Source organism: Salmo salar, chromosome 06 (assembly GCF_965601325.2).
Source record: "Salmo salar chromosome 06, fSalSal1, whole genome shotgun sequence".
NCBI classification, from domain to species: Eukaryota; Metazoa; Chordata; class Actinopteri; order Salmoniformes; family Salmonidae; genus Salmo; species Salmo salar.
The window spans coordinates 10,482,295-10,509,827 of record NC_138296.1 but is presented as its reverse complement, the minus strand read 5'-3'; the positions used below and the strand labels follow the sequence as shown (position 1 = coordinate 10,509,827).

The 27,533-nt window shown below is 49.2% G+C and overlaps 1 protein-coding gene across 7 annotated transcripts in view; it reads left to right on the top strand.

The window, feature by feature from the left end:
• The window catches only part of LOC106606314 (hepatocyte growth factor-regulated tyrosine kinase substrate), a 39,973-nt gene extending 12,823 nt beyond the window's left edge, over positions 1-27,150 (top strand). For 4 of the 7 annotated variants that reach the window (XM_082976308.1, XM_082976307.1, XM_082976306.1 and 1 more), the window contains exons 12-20: positions 646-684; positions 1,980-2,174; positions 2,618-2,831; positions 3,566-3,738; positions 13,737-13,877; positions 19,379-19,547; positions 21,694-21,818; positions 22,654-22,848; positions 23,983-27,150. In XM_082976308.1, the coding sequence (XP_082832434.1) occupies positions 646-684; positions 1,980-2,174; positions 2,618-2,831; positions 3,566-3,738; positions 13,737-13,877; positions 19,379-19,547; positions 21,694-21,818; positions 22,654-22,848; positions 23,983-24,081 (1,350 nt within the window). In that variant the 3' untranslated portion in view covers positions 24,082-27,150. The remainder of the gene's footprint in view (positions 1-645; positions 685-1,979; positions 2,175-2,617; positions 2,832-3,565; positions 3,739-13,736; positions 13,878-19,378; positions 19,548-21,693; positions 21,819-22,653; positions 22,849-23,982) is intronic. The other 3 variants (XM_082976309.1, XM_082976304.1, XM_082976305.1) reach the window with 3 other exon arrangements.
• Positions 27,151-27,533: the final 383 nt, after the last annotated feature.

The following is a 27,533-nucleotide window of genomic DNA, read 5'->3' as shown; positions in this document are numbered from 1 at the left end:
TACCACTATACGCCTGTAATGACTATGCAGGTACCACTATACGCCTGTAATGACTATGCAGGTACCACTATACGCCTGTAATGACTATGCAGGTACCACTATACGCCTGTAATGACTATGCAGGTACCACTATACGCCTGTAATGACTATGCAGGTACCACTATACGCCTGTAATGACTATGCAGGTACCACTATACGCCTGTAATGACTATGCAGGTACCACTATACGCCTGTAATGACTATGCAGGTACCACTATACGCCTGTAATGACTATGCAGGTACCACTATGCGCCTGTAATGACTATGCAGGTACCACTATGCGCCTGTAATGACTATGCAGGTACCACTATACGCCTGTAATGACTATGCAGGTACCACTATGCGCCTGTAATGACTATGCAGGTACCACTATGCGCCTGTAATGACTATGCAGGTACCACTATGCGCCTATAATGACTATGCAGGTACCACTATGCGCCTGTAATGACTATGCAGGTACCACTATACGCCTGTAATGACTATGCAGGTACCACTATACGCCTGTAATGACTATGCAGGTACCACTATACGCCTGTAATGACTATGCAGGTACTTAACCATGTATAGGGTCTGTTGTTGTAATGTATAATGTGTGTTTCTCCCCAGAACTCCTCTGCTCCCTCAGCTGAAGATGTAGACCCTGAGGTAAGACACATGTCAACTCTGAGCTGTCTCTGAGCTGTCTCTGAGCTGTCTCTGTGCTGTCTCTGAGCTGTCTCTGAGCTGTCTCTGTGCTCTCTCTGTGACAGCTGTCTCTGTGCTCTCTCTGTGACAGCTGTCTCTGAGCTGTCTCTGTGACAGCTGTCTCTGTGACAGCTGTCTCTGAGCTGTCTCTGAGCTGTCTCTGTGCTGTCGCTGAGCTGTCTCTGTGCTCTCTCTGTGACAGCTGTCTCTGTGCTCTCTCTGTGACAGCTGTCTCTGAGCTGTCTCTGAGCTGTCTCTGTGCTGTCTCTGAGCTCTCTCTGTGCTGTGCTGTCGCTGAGCTGTCACTGAGCTGTCGCTGAGCTGTCGCTGAGCTCTCTCTGAGCTGTCTCTGTGCTGTCTCTGTGCTGTCTCTGAGCTGTCTCTGAGCTGTCTCTGAGCTCTCTCTGTGCTCTCTCTGTGACAGCTGTCTCTGAGCTGTCTCTGAGCTGTCTCTGAGCTGTCGCTGAGCTGTCTCTGTGCTGTCGCTGAGCTGTCTCTGTGCTCTCTCTGTGACAGCTGTCTCTGTGCTCTCTCTGTGACAGCTGTCTCTGTGCTCTCTCTGTGACAGCTGTCTCTGAGCTGTCTCTGAGCTGTCTCTGTGCTGTCTCTGAGCTCTCTCTGTGCTGTGCTGTCGCTGAGCTGTCGCTGAGCTCTCTCTGAGCTGTCTCTGAGCTGTCTCTGTGCTGTCTCTGAGCTGTCTCTGAGCTCTCTCTGTGCTCTCTCTGTGACAGCTGTCTCTGAGCTGTCTCTGAGCTGTCTCTGAGCTGTCTCTGTGCTGTCTCTGTGCTGTCGCTGAGCTGTCTCTGTGCTGTCGCTGAGCTGTCTCTGTGCTCTCTCTGTGACAGCTGTCTCTGTGCTCTCTCTGTGACAGCTGTCTCTGAGCTGTCTCTGAGCTGTCTCTGTGCTGTCTCTGAGCTCTCTCTGTGCTGTGCTGTCGCTGAGCTGTCGCTGAGCTGTCGCTGAGCTGTCGCTGAGCTGTCTCTGAGCTGTCTAGAATTAAACCTATGTCTCATTTGATACGGTTACATTTACAGCTCTGACTGCACTGTAGTGTAAATTAACTATATACTGGGGTGAGTTTCCCAGAAACATAAAGTTGATTACTAGGTCATTGGTCGTCCATTGCCCACATATGGATGTATGATCTTACTGCTAAAGACCATCTTTATGTGTTTGGGAAACTGGTCCCAGGTCAGTATGTCTAGTCATGTTTTGGTTGAGAGTACATTCCTGAACTATAATGGTCTTCCTTCCAGCTGGCTCGCTACCTGAACAGAACGTACTGGGAGAAGAAACAGGAAGAGGCACGCAAGAGTCCCACCCCCTCTGCCCCTGCCCCCGTACCGTTGGCTACTGAGCCCCTGCCAATCAGCCAGCCCCAGCCAGTGGAAACTGTTGCACCAGTCCCAGCACAAGTCGTCATGGCCCCGCCTCCAGTCAACATAGTGGAGGTTAGTTGTACACTGCTGTGTTATGAGAGATGGAAGACAAATGGATTTTCTTATTCGTTCAGGTGAAAATTCATGCATAGCAGCAGAGATTGAAGTAGACTTAGATTAGAAATGACTACATGCTCTTTGTCCTTATCGGTTTGTTCCTCCTGAATGACTCTCCACTTTCCCTCCTCTCCTTTCTCTTCCTCTACTCCCTCCTCTTCCTCCCCCGTCCTCCCTTTCACCTCTCCCCTTCCTCCCTTTCACCTCTCCTCTTCCTCCCTTTCACCTCTCCTCTTCCTCCCTTTCTCCTCTCCTCTTCCTCCCCGTCCTCCCTTTCACCTCTCCTCTTCCTCCCTTTCACCTCTCCTCTTCCTCCCTTTCACCTCTCCTCTTCCTCCCTTTCTCCTCTTCCTCCCCCGTCCTCCCTTTCTCCTCTCTCCTCTTCTTCCCCCCCCCAGCAGCAGTATCAGAACGGTGAGTCGGAGGAGAACCACGATGCATTCCTGAAGGCTCTGCAGAACGCGGTCACCACCTTCCTGAACCGTATGAAGAGTAACCACATGCGTGGTCGCAGCATCACCAACGACAGCGCCGTGCTCTCCCTCTTCCAGTCCATCAACACCATGCATCCCCAGCTACTGGACATCCTCAATCAGCTGGACGAGAAGAGACGTGAGTTAGGGGGGGGTTCTCTGTGTGGGGGTTCTGTGTGTGTGTGTGGGGAGGGGGGGGGGGGGGGGGGTTCTGTGTGTGTGGGGGGGGGTTCTGTGTGTGTGTGTGTGTGGGGGGGGGGGGTTCTGTGTGGGGGGGTTCTGTGTGTGTGTGTGTGGGGGGGGGGGGTTCTGTGTGGGGTGATTCTGTGTGTGTGTGTGTGTGGGGGGGGGGGGGGGGGGGTTCTGTGTGGGGGGGGTTCTGTGTGTGTGTGTGACTTTGTTTCAGTGTTTGTAATTGTAAGAGAGATTCTCTGAAGCCCGGATTCAATCTGATCGCGCTTTGTCTACAATGCATGTTTTAAACACTCTGTTCCCATGTTCGTGGAGACCACATTCACTGTAAACAATGTCTCAATAAGGAATGTCCTATAAATGGCATATTGTCCAAATCTGTGATTGGATTGAATCCCGGCCTAACACTTGCTGAAACCGTGAGCAAGTCTGTCTGCTTGTTGGTTTCCCATGTCTGTTGTCTTAGTCCTGTAACGTTTAACCGCTGTCTAACTAAACATCCCCATGTCTGTCTGCTTGTTGGTTTCCCATGTCTGTTGTCTTGGTCCTGTAACGTTTAACCGCTGTCTAACTAAACATCCCCATGTCTGTCTGCTTGTTGGTTTACCATGTTTGTTGTCTTGGTCCTGTAACGTTTAACCGCTGTCTAACTAAACATCCCCATGTCTGTCTGTCTGCCAGTGTACTACGAGGGTCTGCAGGACAAGCTGGCCCAGGTGCGTGATGCGAGAGCCGCCCTGAACGCCCTACGAGACGAGCACAGAGAGAAGCTGCGTCGTGCTGCCGAGGAGGCAGAGCGACAGAGACAGATCCAGCTGGCCCAGAAACTAGAGATCATGAGACAGAAGAAACAGGTGACAGACTGGAGAACAACAGGGCTGGGAGTCTGTTTAGGAGGGGTGCTATTACAGATAGTAACAGGTGACAGACTGGGGAACAACAGGGCTGGGAGTCTGTTTAGGAGGGGTACTATTACAGATAGTAACAGGTAACAGACTGGGGAACAACAGGGCTGGGAGTCTGTTTAGGAGGGGTGCTATTACAGATAGTAACAGGTGACAGACTGGGGAACAACAGGGCTGGGAGTCTGTTTAGGAGGGGTGCTATTACAGATAGTAACAGACTGGGGAACAACAGGGCTGGGAGTCTGTTTAGGAGGGGTGCTATTACAGATAGTAACAGGTAACAGACTGGGGAACAACAGGGCTGGGAGTCTGTTTAGGAGGGGTGCTATTACAGATAGTAACAGGTAACAGACTGGGGAACAACAGGGCTGGGAGTCTGTTTAGGAGGGGTACTATTACAGATAGTAACAGGTAACAGACTGGGGAACAACAGGGCTGGGAGTCTGTTTAGGAGGGGTGCTATTACAGATAGTAACAGGTAACAGACTGGGGAACAACAGGGCTGGGAGTCTGTTTAGGAGGGGTACTATTACAGATAGTAACAGGTAACAGACTGGGGAACAACAGGGCTGGGAGTCTGTTTAGGAGGGGTGCTATTACAGATAGTAACAGGTAACAGACTGGGGAACAACAGGGCTGGGAGTCTGTTTAGGAGGGGTACTATTACAGATAGTAACAGGTAACAGACTGGGGAACAACAGGGCTGGGAGTCTGTTTAGGAGGGGTGCTATTACAGATAGTAACAGGTGACAGACTGGGGAACAACAGGGCTGGGAGTCTGTTTAGGAGGGGTACTATTACAGATAGTAACAGGTAACAGACTGGGGAACAACAGGGCTGGGAGTCTGTTTAGGAGGGGTACTATTACAGATAGTAACAGGTGACAGACTGGAGAACAACAGGGCTGGGAGTCTGTTTAGGAGGGGTGCTATTACAGATAGTAACAGGTGACAGACTGGAGAACAACAGGGCTGGGAGTCTGTTTAGGAGGGGTGCTATTACAGATAGTAACAGACTGGAGAACAACAGGGCTGGGAGTCTGTTTAGGAGGGGTACTATTACAGATAGTAACAGGTGACAGACTGGGGAACAACAGGGCTGGGAGTCTGTTTAGGAGGGGTGCTATTACAGATAGTAACAGGTAACAGACTGGGGAACAACAGGGCTGGGAGTCTGTTTAGGAGGGGTACTATTACAGATAGTAACAGGTAACAGACTGGGGAACAACATGGCTGGGAGTCTGTTTAGGAGGGGTACTATTACAGATAGTAACAGACTGGAGAACAACAGGGCTGGGAGTCTGTTTAGGAGGGGTACTATTACAGATAGTAACAGGTAACAGACTGGGGAACAACAGGGCTGGGAGTCTGTTTAGGAGGGGTACTATTACAGATAGTAACAGGTGACAGACTGGGGAACAACAGGGCTGGGAGTCTGTTTAGGAGGGGTACTATTACAGATAGTAACAGGTAACAGACTGGGGAACAACATGGCTGGGAGTCTGTTTAGGAGGGGTACTATTACAGATAGTAACAGACTGGAGAACAACAGGGCTGGGAGTCTGTTTAGGAGGGGTACTATTACAGATAGTAACAGGTAACAGACTGGAGAACAACAGGGCTGGGAGTCTGTTTAGGAGGGGTACTATTACAGATAGTAACAGGTAACAGACTGGGGAACAACAGGGCTGGGAGTCTGTTTAGGAGGGGTACTATTACAGATAGTAACAGGTGACAGACTGGAGAACAACAGGGCTGGGAGTCTGTTTAGGAGGGGTACTATTACAGATAGTAACAGGTGACAGACTGGAGAACAACAGGGCTGGGAGTCTGTTTAGGAGGGGTACTATTACAGATAGTAACAGACTGGAGAACAACAGGGCTGGGAGTCTGTTTAGGAGGGGTACTATTACAGATAGTAACAGGTGACAGACTGGAGAACAACAGGGCTGGGAGTCTGTTTAGGAGGGGTACTATTACAGATAGTAACAGGTAACAGACTGGGGAACAACAGGGCTGGGAGTCTGTTTAGGAGGGGTGCTATTACAGATAGTAACAGGTAACAGACTGGGGAACAACAGGGCTGGGAGTCTGTTTAGGAGGGGTGCTATTACAGATAGTAACAGGTAACAGACTGGGGAACAACAGGGCTGGGAGTCTGTTTAGGAGGGGTACTGTTACAGATAGTAACAGGTGACAGACTGGAGAACAACAGGGCTGGGAGTCTGTTTAGGAGGGGTACTATTACAGATAGTAACAGGTGACAGACTGGAGAACAACAGGGCTGGGAGTCTGTTTAGGAGGGGTACTATTACAGATAGTAACAGGTAACAGACTGGAGAACAACAGGGCTGGGAGTCTGTTTAGGAGGGGTACTATTACAGATAGTAACAGGTAACAGACTGGGGAACAACAGGGCTGGGAGTCTGTTTAGGAGGGGTGCTATTACAGATAGTAACAGACTGGGGAACAACAGGGCTGGGAGTCTGTTTAGGAGGGGTACTATTACAGATAGTAACAGGTAACAGACTGGGGAACAACAGGGCTGGGAGTCTGTTTAGGAGGGGTGCTATTACAGATAGTAACAGGTAACAGACTGGGGAACAACAGGGCTGGGAGTCTGTTTAGGAGGGGTGCTATTACAGATAGTAACAGGTAACAGACTGGGGAACAACAGGGCTGGGAGTCTGTTTAGGAGGGGTGCTATTACAGATAGTAACAGGTGACAGACTGGAGAACAACAGGGCTGGGAGTCTGTTTAGGAGGGGTACTATTACAGATAGTAACAGACTGGAGAACAACAGGGCTGGGAGTCTGTTTAGGAGGGGTGCTATTACAGATAGTAACAGGTAACAGACTGGGGAACAACAGGGCTGGGAGTCTGTTTAGGAGGGGTACTATTACAGATAGTAACAGGTGACAGACTGGGGAACAACAGGGCTGGGAGTCTGTTTAGGAGGGGTACTATTACAGATAGTAACAGGTAACAGACTGGGGAACAACAGGGCTGGGAGTCTGTTTAGGAGGGGTACTATTACAGATAGTAACAGGTGACAGACTGGGGAACAACAGGGCTGGGAGTCTGTTTAGGAGGGGTACTATTACAGATAGTAACAGGTAACAGACTGGGGAACAACAGGGCTGGGAGTCTGTTTAGGAGGGGTGCTATTACAGATAGTAACAGGTAACAGACTGGGGAACAACAGGGCTGGGAGTCTGTTTAGGAGGGGTGCTATTACAGATAGTAACAGGTGACAGACTGGGGAACAACAGGGCTGGGAGTCTGTTTAGGAGGGGTACTATTACAGATAGTAACAGGTAACAGACTGGGGAACAACAGGGCTGGGAGTCTGTTTAGGAGGGGTGCTATTACAGATAGTAACAGGTGACAGACTGGAGAACAACAGGGCTGGGAGTCTGTTTAGGAGGGGTGCTATTACAGATAGTAACAGGTAACAGACTGGGGAACAACAGGGCTGGGAGTCTGTTTAGGAGGGGTGCTATTACAGATAGTAACAGGTGACAGACTGGAGAACAACAGGGCTGGGAGTCTGTTTAGGAGGGGTACTATTACAGATAGTAACAGGTAACAGACTGGGGAACAACAGGGCTGGGAGTCTGTTTAGGAGGGGTACTATTACAGATAGTAACAGGTAACAGACTGGAGAACAACAGGGCTGGGAGTCTGTTTAGGAGGGGTGCTATTACAGATAGTAACAGGTAACAGACTGGGGAACAACAGGGCTGGGAGTCTGTTTAGGAGGGGTGCTATTACAGATAGTAACAGGTAACAGACTGGAGAACAACAGGGCTGGGAGTCTGTTTAGGAGGGGTACTATTACAGATAGTAACAGGTAACAGACTGGGGAACAACAGGGCTGGGAGTCTGTTTAGGAGGGGTACTATTACAGATAGTAACAGGTGACAGACTGGGGAACAACAGGGCTGGGAGTCTGTTTAGGAGGGGTGCTATTACAGATAGTAACAGGTAACAGACTGGGGAACAACAGGGCTGGGAGTCTGTTTAGGAGGGGTACTATTACAGATAGTAACAGGTGACAGACTGGGGAACAACAGGGCTGGGAGTCTGTTTAGGAGGGGTACTATTACAGATAGTAACAGGTGACAGACTGGGGAACAACAGGGCTGGGAGTCTGTTTAGGAGGGGTGCTATTACAGATAGTAACAGGTAACAGACTGGGGAACAACAGGGCTGGGAGTCTGTTTAGGAGGGGTACTATTACAGATAGTAACAGGTGACAGACTGGAGAACAACAGGGCTGGGAGTCTGTTTAGGAGGGGTGCTATTACAGATAGTAACAGGTAACAGACTGGGGAACAACAGGGCTGGGAGTCTGTTTAGGAGGGGTGCTATTACAGATAGTAACAGGTAACAGACTGGGGAACAACAGGGCTGGGAGTCTGTTTAGGAGGGGTACTATTACAGATAGTAACAGGTAACAGACTGGGGAACAACAGGGCTGGGAGTCTGTTTAGGAGGGGTACTATTACAGATAGTAACAGGTGACAGACTGGGGAACAACATGGCTGGGAGTCTGTTCAGATATATTGTGTAGAACAGATCAGCTGTGAATGTTTAAAAGCCCAGTGCAGTAAAAAACATGATTTCCCTGTGTTTTCTATATATGTCCACACTATGAGGTTGTCATTTCACACTATTATTCCAATGCCATTTTAGTGTAAAAGCTGTTTGGGAAAAAACTCCTGAAATTTCAGCCTGTTTTGGTGGGATGGCGTTTTGGCCTGCCTGGTGTCATCACCAGGCTGCAAATTCAGTTAATAGACCAATAAGAAAGACTTCAAAATCTCTCTGCCAATAGCAATTCTTGCTTTGCTAAGAAGCTATTTTTGTTTCTTTTTGACCATTTTAACTGAAAACAATCACGGTAAGGTACTTAATTGTTAACCAGAAAGGATTTGATGTTGAGATAAAAATGGCTGCATTGGACCTTTTTTAATAGAATCATTTGAACCCTGAGATTCAGTAGGGATTTAGTCACATGATGAGGAATGGGTTGTTCTGCAGTAGGGATTTAGTCACATGAGGTATGGGTTGTTCTGCAGCAGGAATTTAGTCACATGATGAGGTATGGGTTGTTCTGCGGTAGGGGGTTAGTCACGTGATGAGGTATGGGTTGTTCTGCGTGTAGGGGGTTAGTCACATGATGAGGTATGGGTTGTTCTGCGGTAGGAGGTTTAGTCACATGATGAGGTATGGGTTGTTCTGCAGTAGGGGTTTAGTCACATGAGGTATGTGTTCTGCGGTAGGAGGTTAGTCACATGATGAGGTATGTGTTGTTCTGCAGTAGGGGTTTAGTCACATGAGGTATGGGTTGTTCTGCAGTAGGGGTTTAGTCACATGAGGTATGGGTTGTTCTGCAGTAGGGGTTTAGTCACATGATGAGGTATGGGTTGTTCTGCAGTAGGGGTTTAGTCACATGAGGTATGTGTTGTTCTGCGGTAGGAGGTTAGTCACATGATGAGGTATGTGTTGTTCTGCGGTAGGAGGTTAGTCACATGATGAGGTATGTGTTGTTCTGCGGTAGGGAGTTAGTCACATGATGAGGTATGGGTTATTCTGCAGTAGGGGGTTAGTCACATGAGGTATGGGTTATTCTGCGGTAGGGGGTTAGTCACATGAGGTATGGGTTGTTCTGCGTGTAGGGGGTTAGTCACGTGATGAGGTATGGGTTGTTCTGCGGTAGGGGGTTAGTCACGTGATGAGGTATGGGTTGTTCTGCGTGTAGGGGGTTAGTCACATGATGAGGTATGGGTTGTTCTGCGTGTAGGGGGTTAGTCACATGATGAGGTATGGGTTATTCTGCAGTAGGGAGTTAGTCACATGAGGTATGGGTTGTTCTGCGGTAGGGGGTTAGTCACATGATGAGGTATGGGTTGTTCTGCAGTAGGGGTTTAGTCACATGAGGTATGGGTTGTTCTGCGGTAGGAGGTTAGTCACATGATGAGGTATGGGTTGTTCTGCAGTAGGGGGTTAGTCACATGAGGTATGGGTTGTTCTGCGGTAGGGGGTTAGTCACATGATGTATGGGTTGTTCTGCGGTAGGGGGTTAGTCACATGATGAGGTATGGGTTGTTCTGCGGTAGGAGGTTAGTCACATGATGAGGTATGGGTTGTTCTGCAGTAGGGGGTTAGTCACATGAGGTATGGGTTGTTCTGCGGTAGGGGGTTAGTCACATGATGTATGGGTTGTTCTGCGGTAGGGGGTTAGTCACATGATGAGGTATGGGTTGTTCTGCGGTAGGGGGTTAGTCACGTGATGAGGTATGGGTTGTTCTGCGGTAGGGGGTTAGTCACGTGATGAGATATGGGTTGTTCTGCGGTAGGGGGTTAGTCACGTGATGAGGTATGGGTTGTTCTGCGGTAGGGGGTTAGTCACGTGATGAGGTATGGGTTGTTCTGCGGTAGGGGGTTAGTCACATGATGAGGTATGGGTTGTTCTGCAGTAGGGGGTTAGTCACATGAGGTATGGGTTGTTCTGCGGTAGGGGGTTAGTCACATGATGTATTGGTTGTTCTGCGGTAGGGGGTTAGTCACATGATGAGGTATGGGTTGTTCTGCGGTAGGGGGTTAGTCACGTGATGAGGTATGGGTTGTTCTGCGGTAGGGGGTTAGTCACGTGATGAGGTATGGGTTGTTCTGCGGTAGGGGGTTAGTCACGTGATGAGGTATGGGTTGTTCTGCGGTAGGGGGTTAGTCACGTGATGAGATATGGGTTGTTCTGCGGTAGGGGGTTAGTCACGTGATGAGGTATGGGTTGTTCTGCGGTAGGGGGTTAGTCACGTGATGAGGTATGGGTTGTTCTGCGGTAGGGGGTTAGTCACAGGATGAGGTATGGGTTGTTCTGCGGTAGGGATTTAGTCACATGATGAGGTATGTGTTGTTCTGCAGTAGGGGTTTAGTCACATGAGGTATGGGTTGTTCTGCGGTAGGGGGTTAGTCACATGATGAGGTATGGGTTGTTCTGCGGTAGGGGGTTAGTCACATGATGAGGTATGGGTTGTTCTGCGGTAGGGGGTTAGGCACATGATGAGGTATGGGTTGTTCTGCGGTATTGGGTTAGTCACAGGATGAGGTATGGGTTGTTCTGCGGTAGGGATTTAGTCACATGATGAGGTATGGGTTGTTCTGCGGTAGGGATTTAGTCACATGATGAGGTATGGGTTGTTCTGCAGTAGGGGGTTAGTCACATGAGGTATGTGTTGTTCTGCGGTAGCAGGTTAGTCACATGATGAGGTATGGGTTGTTCTGCAGTAGGGGTTTAGTCACATGAGGTATGGGTTGTTCTGCAGTAGGGGGTTAGTCACATGAGGTATGGGTTGTTCTGCGGTAGGGAGTTTGTCACATGATGAGGTATGTGTTGTTCTGCAGTAGGGGTTTAGTCACATGAGGTATGGGTTCTGCGGTAGGGGGTTAGTCACATGATGAGGTATGGGTTGTTCTGCGGTAGGGAGTTAGTCACATGATGAGGTAGGGAGTTAGTCACATGAGGAGGTATGGGTTGTTCTGCGGTAGGGGGTTAGTCACGTGATGAGGTATGGGTTGTTCTGCGGTAGGGGGTTAGTCACATGATGAGGTATGGGTTATTCTGCAGTAGGGGGTTAGTCACATGAGGTATGGGTTGTTCTGCGGTAGGGGGTTAGTCACATGATGAGGTATGGGTTGTTCTGCAGTAGGGGTTTAGTCACATGAGGTATGGGTTGTTCTGCGGTAGGAGGTTAGTCACATGATGAGGTATGGGTTGTTCTGCAGTAGGGGGTTAGTCACATGAGGTATGGGTTGTTCTGCGGTAGGGGGTTAGTCACATGATGTATGGGTTGTTCTGCGGTAGGGGGTTAGTCACATGATGAGGTATGGGTTGTTCTGCGGTAGGGGGTTAGTCACGTGATGAGGTATGGGTTGTTCTGCGGTAGGGGGTTAGTCACGTGATGAGGTATGGGTTGTTCTGCGGTAGGGGGTTAGTCACGTGATGAGGTATTTGTTGTTCTGCGGTAGGAGGTTAGTCACATGATGAGGTATGGGTTGTTCTGCAGTAGGGGTTTAGTCACATGAGGTATGGGTTGTTCTGCAGTAGGGGGTTAGTCACATGAGGTATGGGTTGTTCTGCGGTAGGGAGTTTGTCACATGATGAGGTATGTGTTGTTCTGCAGTAGGGGTTTAGTCACATGAGGTATGGGTTGTTCTGCAGTAGGGGGTTAGTCACATGAGGTATGGGTTCTGCGGTAGGGGGTTAGTCACATGAGGTATGGGTTGTTCTGCGGTAGGGAGTTAGTCACATGATGAGGTATGGGTTGTTCTGCGGTAGGGGGTTAGTCACATGAGGTATGGGTTGTTCTGCGGTAGGGGGTTAGTCACATGAGGTATGGGTTGTTCTGCGGTAGGGAGTTAGTCACATGAGGAGGTATGGGTTGTTCTGCGGTAGGAGGTTAGTCACATGAGGTATGGGTTGTTCTGCGGTAGGGGGTTAGTCACGTGATGAGGTATGGGTTGTTCTGCGGTAGGGGGTTAGTCACATGATGAGGTATGGGTTGTTCTGCGGTAGGGGGTTAGTCACATGATGAGGTATGGGTTGTTCTGCAGTAGGGGGTTAGTCACATGAGGTATGGGTTGTTCTGCAGTAGGGGGTTAGTCACATGAGGTATGGGTTGTTCTGCGGTAGGGAGTTAGTCACATGATGAGGTAGGGAGTTAGTCACATGAGGAGGTATGGGTTGTTCTGCGGTAGGGGGTTAGTCACGTGATGAGGTATGGGTTGTTCTGCGGTAGGGGGTTAGTCACATGATGAGGTATGGGTTGTTCTGCAGTAGGGGGTTAGTCACATGAGGTATGGGTTGTTCTGCAGTAGGGGGTTAGTCACATGAGGTATGGTTTGTTTTGCGGTAGGGAGTTAGTCACATGAGGAGGTATGGGTTGTTCTGCGGTAGGAGGTTAGTCACATGAGGTATGGGTTGTTCTGCGGTAGGGGGTTAGTCACGTGATGAGGTATGGGTTGTTCTGCGGTAGGGGGTTAGTCACGTGATGAGGTATGGGTTGTTCTGCGGTAGGGGGTTAGTCACGTGATGAGGTATGGGTTGTTCTGCGTGTAGGGGGTTAGTCACATGATGAGGTATGGGTTGTTCTGCGGTAGGGGGTTAGTCACGTGATGAGGTATGGGTTGTTCTGCGGTAGAGGGTTAGTCACGTGATGAGGTATGGGTTATTCTGCGGTAGGGGGTTAGTCACATGATGAGGTATGGGTTGTTCTGACTGTTATGGAGTTTCTTTACTCTGTTACAACTGTTCTTGGTTTCAGGAGGACCTAGAGATGGGCAGCGTCAACCTGTTGGATGGTATATGGTGTCTGATGTGGTGACTGTGTTTCAGGAGTACCTAGAGATGCAGCGTCAGCCTGTTAGGTGGTATATGGTGTCTGATGTGGTGACTGTGTTTCAGGAGTACCTAGAGATGCAGCGTCAGCCTGTTAGGTGGTATATGGTGTCTGATGTGGGTGACTGTGTTTCAGGAGTACCTAGAGATGCAGCGTCAGCCTGTTAGGTGGTATATGGTGTCTGATGTGGTGACTGTTTCAGGAGTACCTAGAGATGGGCAGCGTCAGCCTGTTAGGTGGTATATGGTGTCTGATTTGGTGACTGTGTTTCAGGAGTACCTAGAGATGCAGCGTCAGCCTGTTAGGTATTATATGGTGTCTGATTGGGTGACTGTGTTTCAGGAGTACCTAGAGATGCAGCGTCAGCCTGTTAGGTGGTATATGGTGTCTGATGTGGTGACTGTTTCAGGAGTACCTAGAGATGCAGCGTCAGCCTGTTAGGTGGTATATGGTGTCTGATGTGGTGACTGTTTCAGGAGTACCTAGAGATGCAGCGTCAGCCTGTTAGGTGGTATATGGTGTCTGATGTGGTGACTGTTTCAGGAGTACCTAGAGATGCAGCGTCAGCTGGCCATCCAGCGGCTCCAGGAGCAGGAGAAGGAGAGACAGATGAGGCTGGAGCAACAGAAACACACCATCCAGATGAGAGCCCAGATGCCTGCCTTCCCCATGTCCTACCCACAGGTAGACACTATACCATGCCCTACCCACAGGTAGACACTATACTATACCATGACCTACCCACAGGTAGACACTATACTATATTATACCATGCCCTACCCACAGGTAAACACTATACCATGCCCTACCCACAGGTAGACACTATACTATACCATGCCCTACCCACAGGTAGACACTATACTATACCATGCCCTACCCACAGGTAGACACTATACTATACCATGCCCTACCCACAGGTAGACACTACACTATACCATGCCCTACCCACAGGTAGACACTATACTATACCATGACCTACCCACAGGTAGACACTATACTATACCATGACCTACCCACAGGTAGACACTATACCATGACCTACCCACAGGTAGACACTATACTATACCATGACCTACCCACAGGTAGACACTATACTATACCATGCCCTACCCACATGGTAGACACTATACTATACCATGCCCTACCCACAGGTAGACACTACTACTATACTATACCCTACCCACAGGTAGACACTATACTATACTATACCCTACCCACAGGTAGACACTATACCATGCCCTACCCACAGGTAGACACTATACTATACCATGAACTACCCACAGGTAGACACTATACTATACCATGCCCTACCCACAGGTAGACACTATACTATACCATGTCCTACCCACAGGTAGACACTATAACATGCCCTACCCACAGGTAGACACTATACTATACCATGCCCTACCCACAGGTAGACACTACACTATACCATGCCCTACCCACAGGTAGACACTATACTATACCATGACCTACCCACAGGTAGACACTATACTATACCATGACCTACCCACAGGTAGACACTATACCATGACCTACCCACAGGTAGACACTATACTATACCATGACCTACCCACAGGTAGACACTATACTATACCATGCCCTACCCACATGTAGACACTATACCATGCCCTACCCACAGGTAGACACTATACTATACTATACCCTACCCACAGGTAGACACTATACTATACTATACCCTACCCACAGGTAGACACTATACCATGCCCTACCCACAGGTAGACACTATACTATACCATGAACTACCCACAGGTAGACACTATACTATACCATGCCCTACCCACAGGTAGACACTATACTATACCATGTCCTACCCACAGGTAGACACTATAACATGCCCTACCCACAGGTAGACACTATACTAAACCATGCCCTACCCACAGGTAGACACTATACTATACCATGCCCTACCCACAGGTAGACACTATACTATACCATGCCCTACCCACAGGTAGACACTACACTATACCATGACCTACCCACAGGTAGACACTATACTATACCATGACCTACCCACAGGTAGACACTATACTATACCATGCCCTACCCACAGGTAGACACTATACTATACCATGACCTACCCACAGGTAGACACTATACTATACCATGACCTACCCACAGGTAGACACTATACTATACCATGACCTACCCACAGGTAGACACTATACCATGACCTACCCACAGGTAGACACTATACTATACCATGACCTACCCACAGGTAGACACTATACTATACCATGCCCTACCCACATGTAGACACTATACCATGCCCTACCCACAGGTAGACACTATACTATACTATACCCTACCCACAGGTAGACACTATACTATACTATACCCTACCCACAGGTAGACACTATACCATGCCCTACCCACAGGTAGACACTATACTATACCATGAACTACCCACAGGTAGACACTATACTATACCATGCCCTACCCACAGGTAGACACTATACTATACCATCCCCTACCCACAGGTAGACACTATACTATACCATGCCCTACCCACAGGTAGACACTATACTATACCATGCCCTACCCACAGGTAGACACTATACCATGCCCTACCCACAGGTAGACACTATACCATGCCCTACCCACAGGTAGACACTATACCATGCCCTACCCACAGGTAGACACTATACTATACCATGCCCTACCCACAGGTAGACACTATACTATACCATGCCCTACCCACAGGTAGACACTATACTATACTATACCATGCCCTACCCACAGGTAGACACTATACTATACCATGCCCTACCCACAGGTAGACACGATACTATATTATACCATTCCCTACCCACAGGTAGACACTATAACATGCCCTACCCACAGGTAGACACTATACTATACCATGCCCTACCCACAGGTAGACACTATACTATACCATGCCCTACCCACAGGTAGACACTATACTATACCATCCCCTACCCACAGGTAGACACTATACTATACCATGCCCTACCCACAGGTAGACACTATACTATACCATGCCCTACCCACAGGTAGACACTATACCATGCCCTACCCACAGGTAGACACTATACTATACCATGACCTACCCACAGGTAGACACTATACTATACCATGCCCTACCCACAGGTAGACACTATACTATACCATGCCCTACCCACAGGTAGACACTATACTATACCATGCCCTACCCACAGGTAGACACTATACTATACCATCCCCTACCCTCAGGTAGACACTATACTATACCATGCCCTACCCACAGGTAGACACTATACTATACCATGCCCTACCCACAGGTAGACACTATGCCCTACCCACAGGTAGACACTATACTATATTATACCATGTCCTACCCACAGATAGACACTATACTATACCATGCCCTACCCACAGGTAGACACTATACTATACCATGCCCTACCCACAGGTAGACACTATACCATGCCCTACCCACAGGTAGACACTATACCATGCCCTACCCACAGGTAGACACTATACTATACCATGTCCTACCCACAGGTAGACACTATACCATGCCCTACCCACAGGTAGACACTATACTATACCATGCTCTACCCACAGGTAGACACTATACTATACCATGTCCTACCCACAGGTAGACACTATACTATACTATACCATGCCCTACCCACAGGTAGACACTATACTATACTATACCATGCCCTACCCACAGGTAGACACTATACTATACCATCCCCTACCCACAGGTAGACACTATACTATATTATACCATGCCCTACCCACAGGTAGACACTATACCATGCCCTACCCACAGGTAGACACTATACTATACCATGTCCTACCCACAGGTAGACACTATACTATACCATGCCCTACCCACAGGTAGACACTATACTATATTATACCATGCCCTACCCACAGGTAGACACTATACTATACCATGCCCTACCCACAGGTAGACACTATGCCCTACCCACAGGTAGACACTATACTATACCATGCCCTACCCACAGGTAGACACTATACTATACCATGACCTACCCACAGGTAGACACTATACCATGCCCTACCCACAGGTAGACACTATACCATGCCCTACCCACAGGTAGACACTATACTATACCATGCCCTACCCACAGGTAGACACTATACTATACCATGCCCTGCCCACAGGTAGACACTATACTATACCATGCCCTACCCACAGGTAGACACTATACCATGCCCTACCCACAGGTAGACACTATACTATACCATGCCCTACCCACAGTTAGACACTATACTATACCATGTCCTACCCACAGGTAGACACTATACTATACCATGCCCTACCCACATTTAGACACTATACTATACCAATACCTACCCACAGGTAGACACTATACTATACCATGCCCTACCCACATTTAGACACTATACTATACCATGTCCTACCCACAGGTAGACACTATACTATACCAGGCCCTACCCACAGGTAGACACTATACTATACCATGCCCTACCCACAGGTAGACACTATACCATGCCCTACCCACAGGTAGACACTATACCATGTCCTACCCACAGGTAGACACTATACTATACTATACCATGTCCTACCCACAGGTAGACACTATACTATATTATACCATGCCCTACCCACAGGTAGACACTATACTATACCATGCCCTACCCACAGGTAGACACTATACTATACCATGCCCTACCCACAGGTAGACACTATACTATATTATACCATGCCCTACCCACAGGTAGACACTATACTATACCATGTCCTACCCACAGGTAGACACTATACTATATTATACCATGCCCTACCCACAGGTAGACACTATACTATACCATGCCCTACCCACAGGTAGACACTATACTATACCATGCCCTACCCACAGGTAGACACTATACCATGCCCTACCCACAGGTAGACACTATACTATACCATGCCCTACCCACAGGTAGACACTATGCCCTACCCACAGGTAGACACTATACTATACCATGCCCTACCCACAGGTAGACACTATACTATACCATGCCCTACCCACAGGTAGACACTATACTATACCATGCCCTACCCACAGGTAGACACTATACTATACCATGTCCTACCCACAGGTAGACACTATACTATACCATGCCCTACCCACAGGTAGACACTATACTATACCATGTCCTACCCACAGGTAGACACTATACTATACCATGCCCTACCCACAGGTAGACACTATACTATACCATGACCTACCCACAGGTAGACACTATACTATACCATGCCCTACCCACAGGTAGACACTATACTATACCATGCCCTACCCACAGGTAGACACTATACTATACCATGACCTACCCACAGGTAGACACTATACTATACCATGCCCTACCCACAGGTAGACACTATACTATACCATGCCCTACCCACAGGTAGACACTACACTATACTCTTCTCTCTGGCCACCACACAGGGGAGGAGGCCTTCTCTCTGGCCACCACACAGGGGAGGAGGCCTTCTCTCTGGCCGCCACACAGGGGAGGAGGCCTTCTCTCTGGCCACCACACAGGGGAGGAGGCCTTCTCTCTGGCCGCCACACAGGGGAGGAGGCCTTCTCTCTGGCCGGCACACAGGGGAGGAGGCCTTCTCTCTGGCCACCACACAGGGGAGGAGGCCTTCTCTCTGGCCGCCACACAGGGGAGGAGGCCTTCTCTCTGGCCGCCACACAGGGGAGGAGGCCTTCTCTCTGGCCGCCACACAGGGGAGGAGGCCTTCTCTCTGGCCGCCACACAGGGCAGGAGGCCTTCTCTCTGGCCGCCACACAGGAGGAGGCCTTCTCTCTGGCCGGCACACAGGAGGAGGCCTTCTCTCTGGCCACCACACAGGGGAGGAGGCCTTCTCTCTGGCCGCCACACAGGGGAGGAGGCCTTCTCTCTGGCCGCCACACAGGGGAGGAGGCCTTCTCTCTGGCCGGCACACAGGGCAGGAGGCCTTCTCTCTGGCCGGCACACAGGGCAGGAGGCCTTCTCTCTGGCCACCACACAGGGGAGTTAGTCTTCGTACAGAGCCTTGGGGCAGGCGTTTCACGACACTGTTAGTCTATAGAGGTTCTGTGTAAATGGTTGCTGCAGGTGTTTTACCTGGCGTTTACCTAGTGGCTGTTCTTTTGGTCCAGCTCTTGTGTAAATTCCTCTCCTTTTCACCCTAGATGCAGTCTTTGCCCCCCAACGTGGCAGGAGGGGTGGGGTACGGGCAGCCGGGGGGACCCCCCAGTTACCCAGGCACCTTTAGCCCCTCAGGGTCAGTGGAGGGGTCGCCCATGCACAACGTCTACATGAACCAGCCTGGACCAGGACAGTACCAGGCCATGCCGCCAGGTTAGTACAGACCCCAATGAGTCAAATGCTTTCAAAAATGTTTGTCTTGTTGAATAGCATGGTAGTTAGTCTAGGGGCCAGCATGTCTTGTTGAATAGCATGGTAGTTAGCCTGGGGGCCAGCATGTCTTGTTGAATAGCATGGTAGTTAGCCTGAGGGCCAGCATGTCTTGTTGAATAGCATGGTAGTTAGCCTGGGGACCAGCATGTCTTGTTGAATAGCATGGTAGTTAGCCTGGGGGCCAGCATGTCTTGTTGAATAGCATGGTAGTTAGCCTGAGGGCCAGCATGTCTTGTTGAATAGCATGGTAGTTAGCCTGGGGACCAGCATGTCTTGTTGAATAGCATGGTAGTTAGCCTGGGGGCCAGCATGTCTTGTTGAATAGCATGGTAGTTAGCCTGGGGACCAGCATGTCTTGTTGAATAGCATGGTAGTTAGCCTGGGGGCCAGCATGTCTTGTTGAATAGCATGGTAGTTAGTCTAGGGGCCAGCATGTCTTGTTGAATAGCATGGTAGTTAGTCTAGGGGCCAGCATGTCTTGTTGAATAGCGTGGTAGTTAGTCTAGGGGCCAGCATGTCTTGTTGAATAGCGTGGTAGTTAGTCTAGGGGCCAGCATGTCTTGTTGAATAGCGTGGTAGTTAACCTGGGGGCCAGCATGTCTTGTTGAATAGCATGGTAGTTAGCCTGGGGGCCAGCATGTCTTGTTGAATAGCATGGTAGTTAGCCTGGGGGCCAGCATGTCTTGTTGAATAGCATGGTAGTTAGCCTGGGGGCCAGCATGTCTTGTTGAGTAGCATGGTAGTTAGCCTGGGGGCCAGCATGTCTTGTTGAATAGCATGGTAGTTAGCCTGGGGGCCAGCATGTCTTGTTGAATAGCATGGTAGTTAGTCTAGGGGCCAGCATGTCTTGTTGAATAGCATGGTAGTTAGCCTGAGGGCCAGCATGTCTTGTTGAATAGCATGGTAGTTATCCTGGGGGCCAGCATGTCTTGTTGAATAGCATGGTAGTTAGCCTGGGGGCCAGCATGTCTTGTTGAATAGCATGGTAGTTAGCCTGGGGGCCAGCATGTCTTGTTGAATAGCATGGTAGTTATCCTGGGGGCCAGCATGTCTTGTTGAATAGCATGGTAGTTAGCCTGGGGGCCAGCTTGTTTGATGTGGCAATTCATTACAAGGAGTGGCAAGATGGCACAAGCAGATCTGGGACCAGGATAAATGCTTGAGTGTCTCAGAATCAGGAGTGGAATCAGGGTTGTTCCTCCCCTTTGACGCTATAACAGCTTCCACTCTTCTGGGAAGGCTTTCCACTAGATGTTGGAACATGGCTGCAGGGACTTGGTTCCAGGCTAGGTCGGCACTGATTTTGTGCGAGTAGGCCGGGCTCTCAGTCAGCGTTCCAATTCATCCCAAAGGCGTTCGATGGGGTTGAGGTTAGTGCAGGCTAATCAAGTTCTTCCACATCGATCTCGACAAACCATTTCTGTATGGACCTGGCTTTGTGCTCGGGGGCATTGTCATGCCTTAACAGGAAAGGGCCTTCCCCAAACTGTTGCCACCATTATTCCTCCTTCATGAACCTTTACAGTTGGCACTATCCATTGAAACAGTTAGCATTCTCCTGGCATCCGCCAAACCCATTGCACATGGTGATCTTAGTCTTGTGTGCGGCTGCTCGGCCACGGAAACCCATTTCATGAAGTTCTTGTGCCGACGTTGCTTCCAGAGGCAGTTTGGAACTCGGTAGTGAGTCTTGCAATCGAGGACAGACGATTTTTACGTGCTTCAGCAGTCCCGTTCTGTGAGCTTGAGCTCCTAGACGTTTGCACTTCACAATAACAGCACTTACAGTTGACCGGGGCAGCTCTAGCAGGGCAGAAATGTGACAAACTGACTTGTTGGAAAGGTGACATCCTATTACGGTGTCACGTTGAAAGTCACTGAGTTCTTCAGTACAGGCCATTCCACTGCCAATGTTTGTCTATGGAGATTGTATGGCTGTCTGCTCGATTTTATACACCTGTCAGCAACGGGTGTGGCTGAAATAGCCGAATCCACTAATTTGAAGGGATGTCCACATACTTTTGTATATATTGTGTACATTGACCTTCTGTAACGTGACGCTCCTGTGTTTGTCTCCCTGCTCCAGACCCCAACATGTACATGTACCAGCCTGCAGGAACCAATGGGCAGCCTGCACCCCCTGGCCAGGCCCCGCCCACCACTAGCCCCGCCTACTCTAACTACCAGGCCACACCCACACAGGGATACCAGGTGAGAACAGAGGGGGAGTGTCATGCCTGTTACAATACTATTGGTGTTGAAATGGAAACGTGGTAGTGGACTTCCTCATACGGAGTTTGTCGTCTAGGTAACTAGGTTTCCTCCTTAATGTGAACTACATGATGTAATGCCTGATGTCACGTCCCAATGAGAGGCTCAGCAATACACCGTCAGATCAAATCAAATGTTATTTGTCACATGCGCCCAAATACAACAGGTGTAGACCTTACAGTGAAATGCTTATTTACAAGACCTTAACCGACAATGAAGTTTTAAGAAAATAATTAAGTGTTAAGTAAAACAATAGAAAATAAAAGTAACAAATAATTAAACAGCAGTAAAATAACAGTAGCGAGGCTATATACAGGGGGTACCGGTACAGAGTTAATGTACAGGGGCACCGGTTAGCTGAGGTAATATGTACATGTAGGTATAGTTAAAGTGACTATACATAGATGATAAACAGAGTAGCAGCAGTGTAAAAGAGGGGTCTGGGTAGCCCTTTGATTATCTGTTCAGGAGTCTAATGGCTTGGAGGTAGAAGCTGTTAAGGAGCCTTTTGGTCCTAGACTTGGTGCTCCGGTACCACTTACCTGGAGTCCTTTTAAAATGTGCTTCAGGTTTCATGTCACTCTTTCATTTTGTTTCTCAACGTGGCTCCTCCTTATTTAGCATCATAATGTGGTGTTTATAAAGGGAGTCAAACGGCTCATGACTAGTGTTATAATAGATTATAACCACATCATAATACATTCTACATGTAGGTTTTAAATCATCCGTTAGCCACGTCTGTAATGTTATTATTTTCCTGTGTCATCGGTCTCAGCAGAACGTGGTGTCCCAGGCCCAGTCTCTGCCCCCCATGTCCCAGCCTCCCCCCACTAACGGTATGTCCTACGTGGCCTACCCTCCACCCTACACCATGCAGAATATGATGGCAGCCCTACCTGGGCAGGACCCCAACATGCCCCCACAACAACCCTACATGCAGGGCCCAGGACAACAGCCCATGTACCAACAGGTAGGAGTCCTCGGTTTCTCTCTTCCCCCTCTCTTCTACTCTCTTCTACTCTCTTCCTCCCTCTCTCTCTTCCTCCCTCTCTCTCTTCCTCCCTCTCTCTCTTCCTCCCTCTCTCTCTTCCTCCCTCTCTCTCTTCCTCCCTCTCTCTCTTCCTCCCTCCCTCCCTCCTCTCTTGCCCTCCTCTCTCTCTCTCTCGCCCTCCTCTCTCTCTCTCTCTTGCCCTCCTCTCTCTCTCTCTCTCTCGCCTCCCCTCCTCTCTCTCTCGCCTCCTCTCTCTCTCTCTCTCGCCCGCCTCCTCTCTCTCTCTCTCTCGCCCTCCTCTCTCTCTCTCTCTCTCTCGCCCTCCTCTCTCTCTCTCTCTCTCTCGCCCTCCTCTCTCTCTCTCTCTCTCTCTCTCGCCCTCCTCTCTCTCTCTCTCTCGCCCTCCTCTCTCTCTCTCTCGCGCCCTCCTCTCTCTCTCTCTCGCGCCCTCCTCTCTCTCTCTCTCGCGCCCTCCTCTCTCTCTCTCTCGCGCCCTCCTCTCTCTCTCTCTCGCGCCCTCCTCTCTCTCTCTCGCGCCCTCCTCTCTCTCTCTCGCGCCCTCCTCTCTCTCTCTCGCGCCCTCCTCTCTCTCTCTCGCGCCCTCCTCTCTCTCTCTCGCGCCCTCCTCTCTCTCTCTCGCGCCCTCCTCTCTCTCTCTCTCGCGCCCCTCCTCTCTCTCTCTCGCGCCCTCCTCTCTCTCTCTCTCTCTCTCTCTCTCGCCCTCCTCTCTCTCTCGCCCGCCCTCCTCTCTCGCCCTCCTCTCTCTCTCTCTCGCCCTCCTCTTGCCCACCTCTCTCGCCCTCCTCTCTCTCTCTCTCTCGCCCTCCTCTTGCCCACCTCTCTCTCTCTCTCTCTCTCTCCCTCCTCTCTCTCTCTCTCTCTCTCTCTCTCTCTCTCTCTCTCTCTCTCTCTCTCTCGCCCGCCCTCCTCTCTCTCTCTTCCTCTCTCTTCTCTTCTCTTCTCTCCTCTCTCTCTCTACCAGCATAGTGTTGCCTGTCTATAGGGGGACTTCTGATTCCGTATGTCAGAGGCTTGTTTGTTCTATGTAGTGGAAGTTGCAGTGAGGGATTGATGGTAATCTCTCTCACACTACTTCTGTCTCTCTCTGTGTAGATGGCTCCCCCTGGTGGCCCCCAGCAGCAGGTTCAGCAGCAGCAGCAGCCTCCGCAGGTCCATCCAGGCAGCGAGGCACAGCTCATCTCCTTCGACTGATCCATCCACCTGGCTAGCTCAGCTTAACGTTACCTCCTGCTGCTGGCAGGGTTCAAAACACTACACCCCCTCTCTTCTCTTCTGTCTTCACCTCTCTCCTCTTCTCACCTCTCCTCTCCTCTTCTGTCCTCACCTCTCTCCTCTTCTGTCCTCACCTCTCTCCTCTTCTCTTCTGTCCTCACCTCTCTCCTCTTCTCTTCTGTCCTCACCTCTCTTCTCTTCTGTCCTCACCTCTCTCCTCTTCTCTTCTGTCCTCACCTCTCTTCTCTTCTGTCCTCACCTCTCTCCTCTTCTCTTCTGTCCTCACCTCTCTCCTCTTCTGTTCTCAACTCTCTCCTCTTCTGTTCTCAACTCTCTCCTCTTCTGTTCTCAACTCTCTCCTCTTCTGTCCTCACCTCTCTTCTCTTCTGTCCTCACCTCTCTTCTCTTCTGTCCTCACCTCTCTCCTCTTCTCTTCTGTCCTCACCTCTCTTCTCTTCTGTCCTCACCTCTCCTCTTCTGTCCTCACCTCTCTCCTCTTCTGTTCTCAACTCTCTCCTCTTCTGTCCTCACCTCTCTCTTCTTCTGTCCTCACCTCTCTCCTCTTCTGTCCTCAACTCTCTCCTCAACTCTCTCCTCTTCTCTCTCCTCTTCTGTCCTCAACTCTCTCCTCTTCTGTCCTCAACTCTCTCCTCTTCTGTTCTCAACTCTCTCCTCTTCTCACCTCTCCTCTTCTGTCCTCACCTCTGTCCCCACCTCTCTCCTCTTCTGTCCTCACCTCTCTTCTCTTCTGTCCTCACCTCTCTCCTCTTCTCTTCTGTCCTCACCTCTCTCCTCTTCTCTTCTGTCCTCACCTCTCTCCTCTTCTCTTCTGTCCTCACCTCTCTCCTCTTCTCTTCTGTCCTCACCTCTCTCCTCTTCTGTTCTCAACTCTCTCCTCTTCTGTCCTCACCTCTCTCCTCTTCTGTTCTCACCTCTCTCCTCTTCTGTTCTCACCTCTCTCCTCTTCTGTCCTCAACTCTCTCCTCTTCTGTCCTCAACTCTCTCCTCTTCTGTCCTCAACTCTCTCCTCTTCTGTCCTCAACTCTCTCCTCTTCTGTTCTCACCTCTCTCCTCTTCTGTTCTCACCTCTCTCCTCTTCTGTTCTCAACTCTCTCCTCTTCTGGCCTCACCTCTCTCTCTCTTCTGGCCTCATGGCCTGGATACCCCAACAAACACACGTTTCTTACAATGTTTCTGTTTTGTTACGGCAATGTTGTGAAATGTTATTGTGACTTAACAGACATGTTACCTCTCCTCCTAGCCATCCTCTCCCCCACCTGACATGGAGGATGAGAGGAGTGAGGAAGGGGTTAAGTAGGGTTACTATGCACCATGCATACCCCAGGGTTGTATTCACTAGGAACCTAGATGGGGAGGGACTACCTGAACTTAGAAGAAACACTTTCTCTTTTAATGCATTTTGCTACAGTGTTCTCTCCTCTCTCTCTCTCTCTCTCTCTCTCTCTCTCTCTGATAATGTATGTAGTCTTTCTCTTCTGAAACGAATATCTGAAGCTCATCTAGTCAGCGGTATAATAAAGGAACAAATCAAATATGATAGGAATTAATGGAATCTAAGACAAGACCATAACCATCCTTTCTCATATTTGTGTAAGCTAGTTTGCATGTTAAAGTCCTTATTTCCATGGACATGGCAGATGTGTTACAGCAGTAACTCTTCTGGAGTCATATTGTGGTGATTGGACATGTTTCATATGTCTGCTTGGTTGACAGGGGCTGTGAGAGTTAATGGAGATGGGGGATGAGTGAAGAAAGATGTAGGATGGAGCACAGAAAGCACCAACCGGTTCCAGGGTTCTAGGGAGGGAGGGAGGGAGGGAGGGAGGGAGGGAGGAATGGAGGGAGGGATGCACTAACCCACCTCTCCTAACCTCCTGAGTTTACGTTCAAGTGTAATTTTCCACACACACAGAGCTCATTTTAGAGTATAGATGGGCCGTCTTATGTTGGTAAGGCTTGGTAGTGTTTTTCACTATAGCTTTTTGAGTTGATGGAGAACATGGGAGAAAGTACCTTTTTATTCGTTTTTACACTTCTGATAGTTATCTTCTCACCAATCAGACTGGCTGAGGGGAAGCAGTATGGGACTACAATAGAACACTTACATCCAGTGTGGAACTACAATTCCCAATATTCACAGCTCCAGAGACAGATTACCACCATCACTCTCGCAAGGTGTCCTGTGTCACAACTGTTGACATAATGGGTCTCTCCCAACAACTCCATTAACCACAATGCCTTGCGTCACACTCCAGGAGGAACTAGTGTGAATATAAGTTAAGATTACAAATGTAGTTCCATTGCCAAATATTAACTAGCAGTTATCCAGAGGGGTGCAGTCAGGTCTATATGGCTGTTTACACAGGCAGCCCCATTCTGATCTTTTGACCAATTAGTGGTAAAAGATCAGTTAGTGGCAAAACCCCCAGAATGGGTCTGCCTGTGTAAACACAGCCTATGAGAGAGTAGAGACCCTCTGACTTTGTGTGTGTCCTATATAGTGCACTACTTTTGACCAGAGCCCTATAGGTGTGTATCTGTGGGTGCTGAGATGTAGACAGGGCTGAGGTGGCGTTATCTGATCTGTAGAGGGGGACTCTACATTAGATGGGCATCCATTTTGTTTCTGGTGCTAGATTCAGTCAAATTTGGTTTAATCACAAAACTATTTCCTTAATTCCTCGTTTCCTTTCCTTGGTTCTTCAATTCTTTGCCCGCTTCCGTCTGATGTTTTGAGGAGGAGGAGAGAGGACGTAGGGGAGGGAATCAGGAAAATACTTTTGAGATCCACCCTTTCAGAGTGTCTTTCAGAACCCTGTGGGTTGGGAGTGGAGAGGTGGTGGTAGTCAGTTCTTCAGGGTATGTACATGTGTTGTGCATGTGTTGTGCATGGATGTAACCTACACCCAATCAGTGACTTCTTCTGTAACCCCTTTGATTTTCTTTACTTCATCATTAATGATCTTCTGTCCGACTTCTTTAAAGTAATTTTAAGATTATATTTAATAAATATCTTCTTCTCTTGTCCACCTGCTTTGTGTGTTTCTGTCATATTATCTTTGGAATCTGAAGTAGGCTGAGTGCCAGTCTGTTGTCATGCCAACTCCTTGTCACTCATTGCCATGCCATGCAGTTGGCTATACAGCACAAACAGATCTGGGACCAGTCTAGATCCAGTGTCATGGAGTTGGCTATACAGCACAAACAGATCTGGGACCAGTCTAGATCCAGTGTCATGGAGTTGGCTATACAGCACAAACAGATCTGGGACCAGTCTAGATCCAGTGTCATGGAGTTGGCTATACAGCACAAACAGATCTGGGACCAGTCTAGATGCATTGTCATGGAGTTGGCTATATAGCACAAACAGATCTGGGACCAGATCTAGATCCAGTGTCATTTAGGAGCTG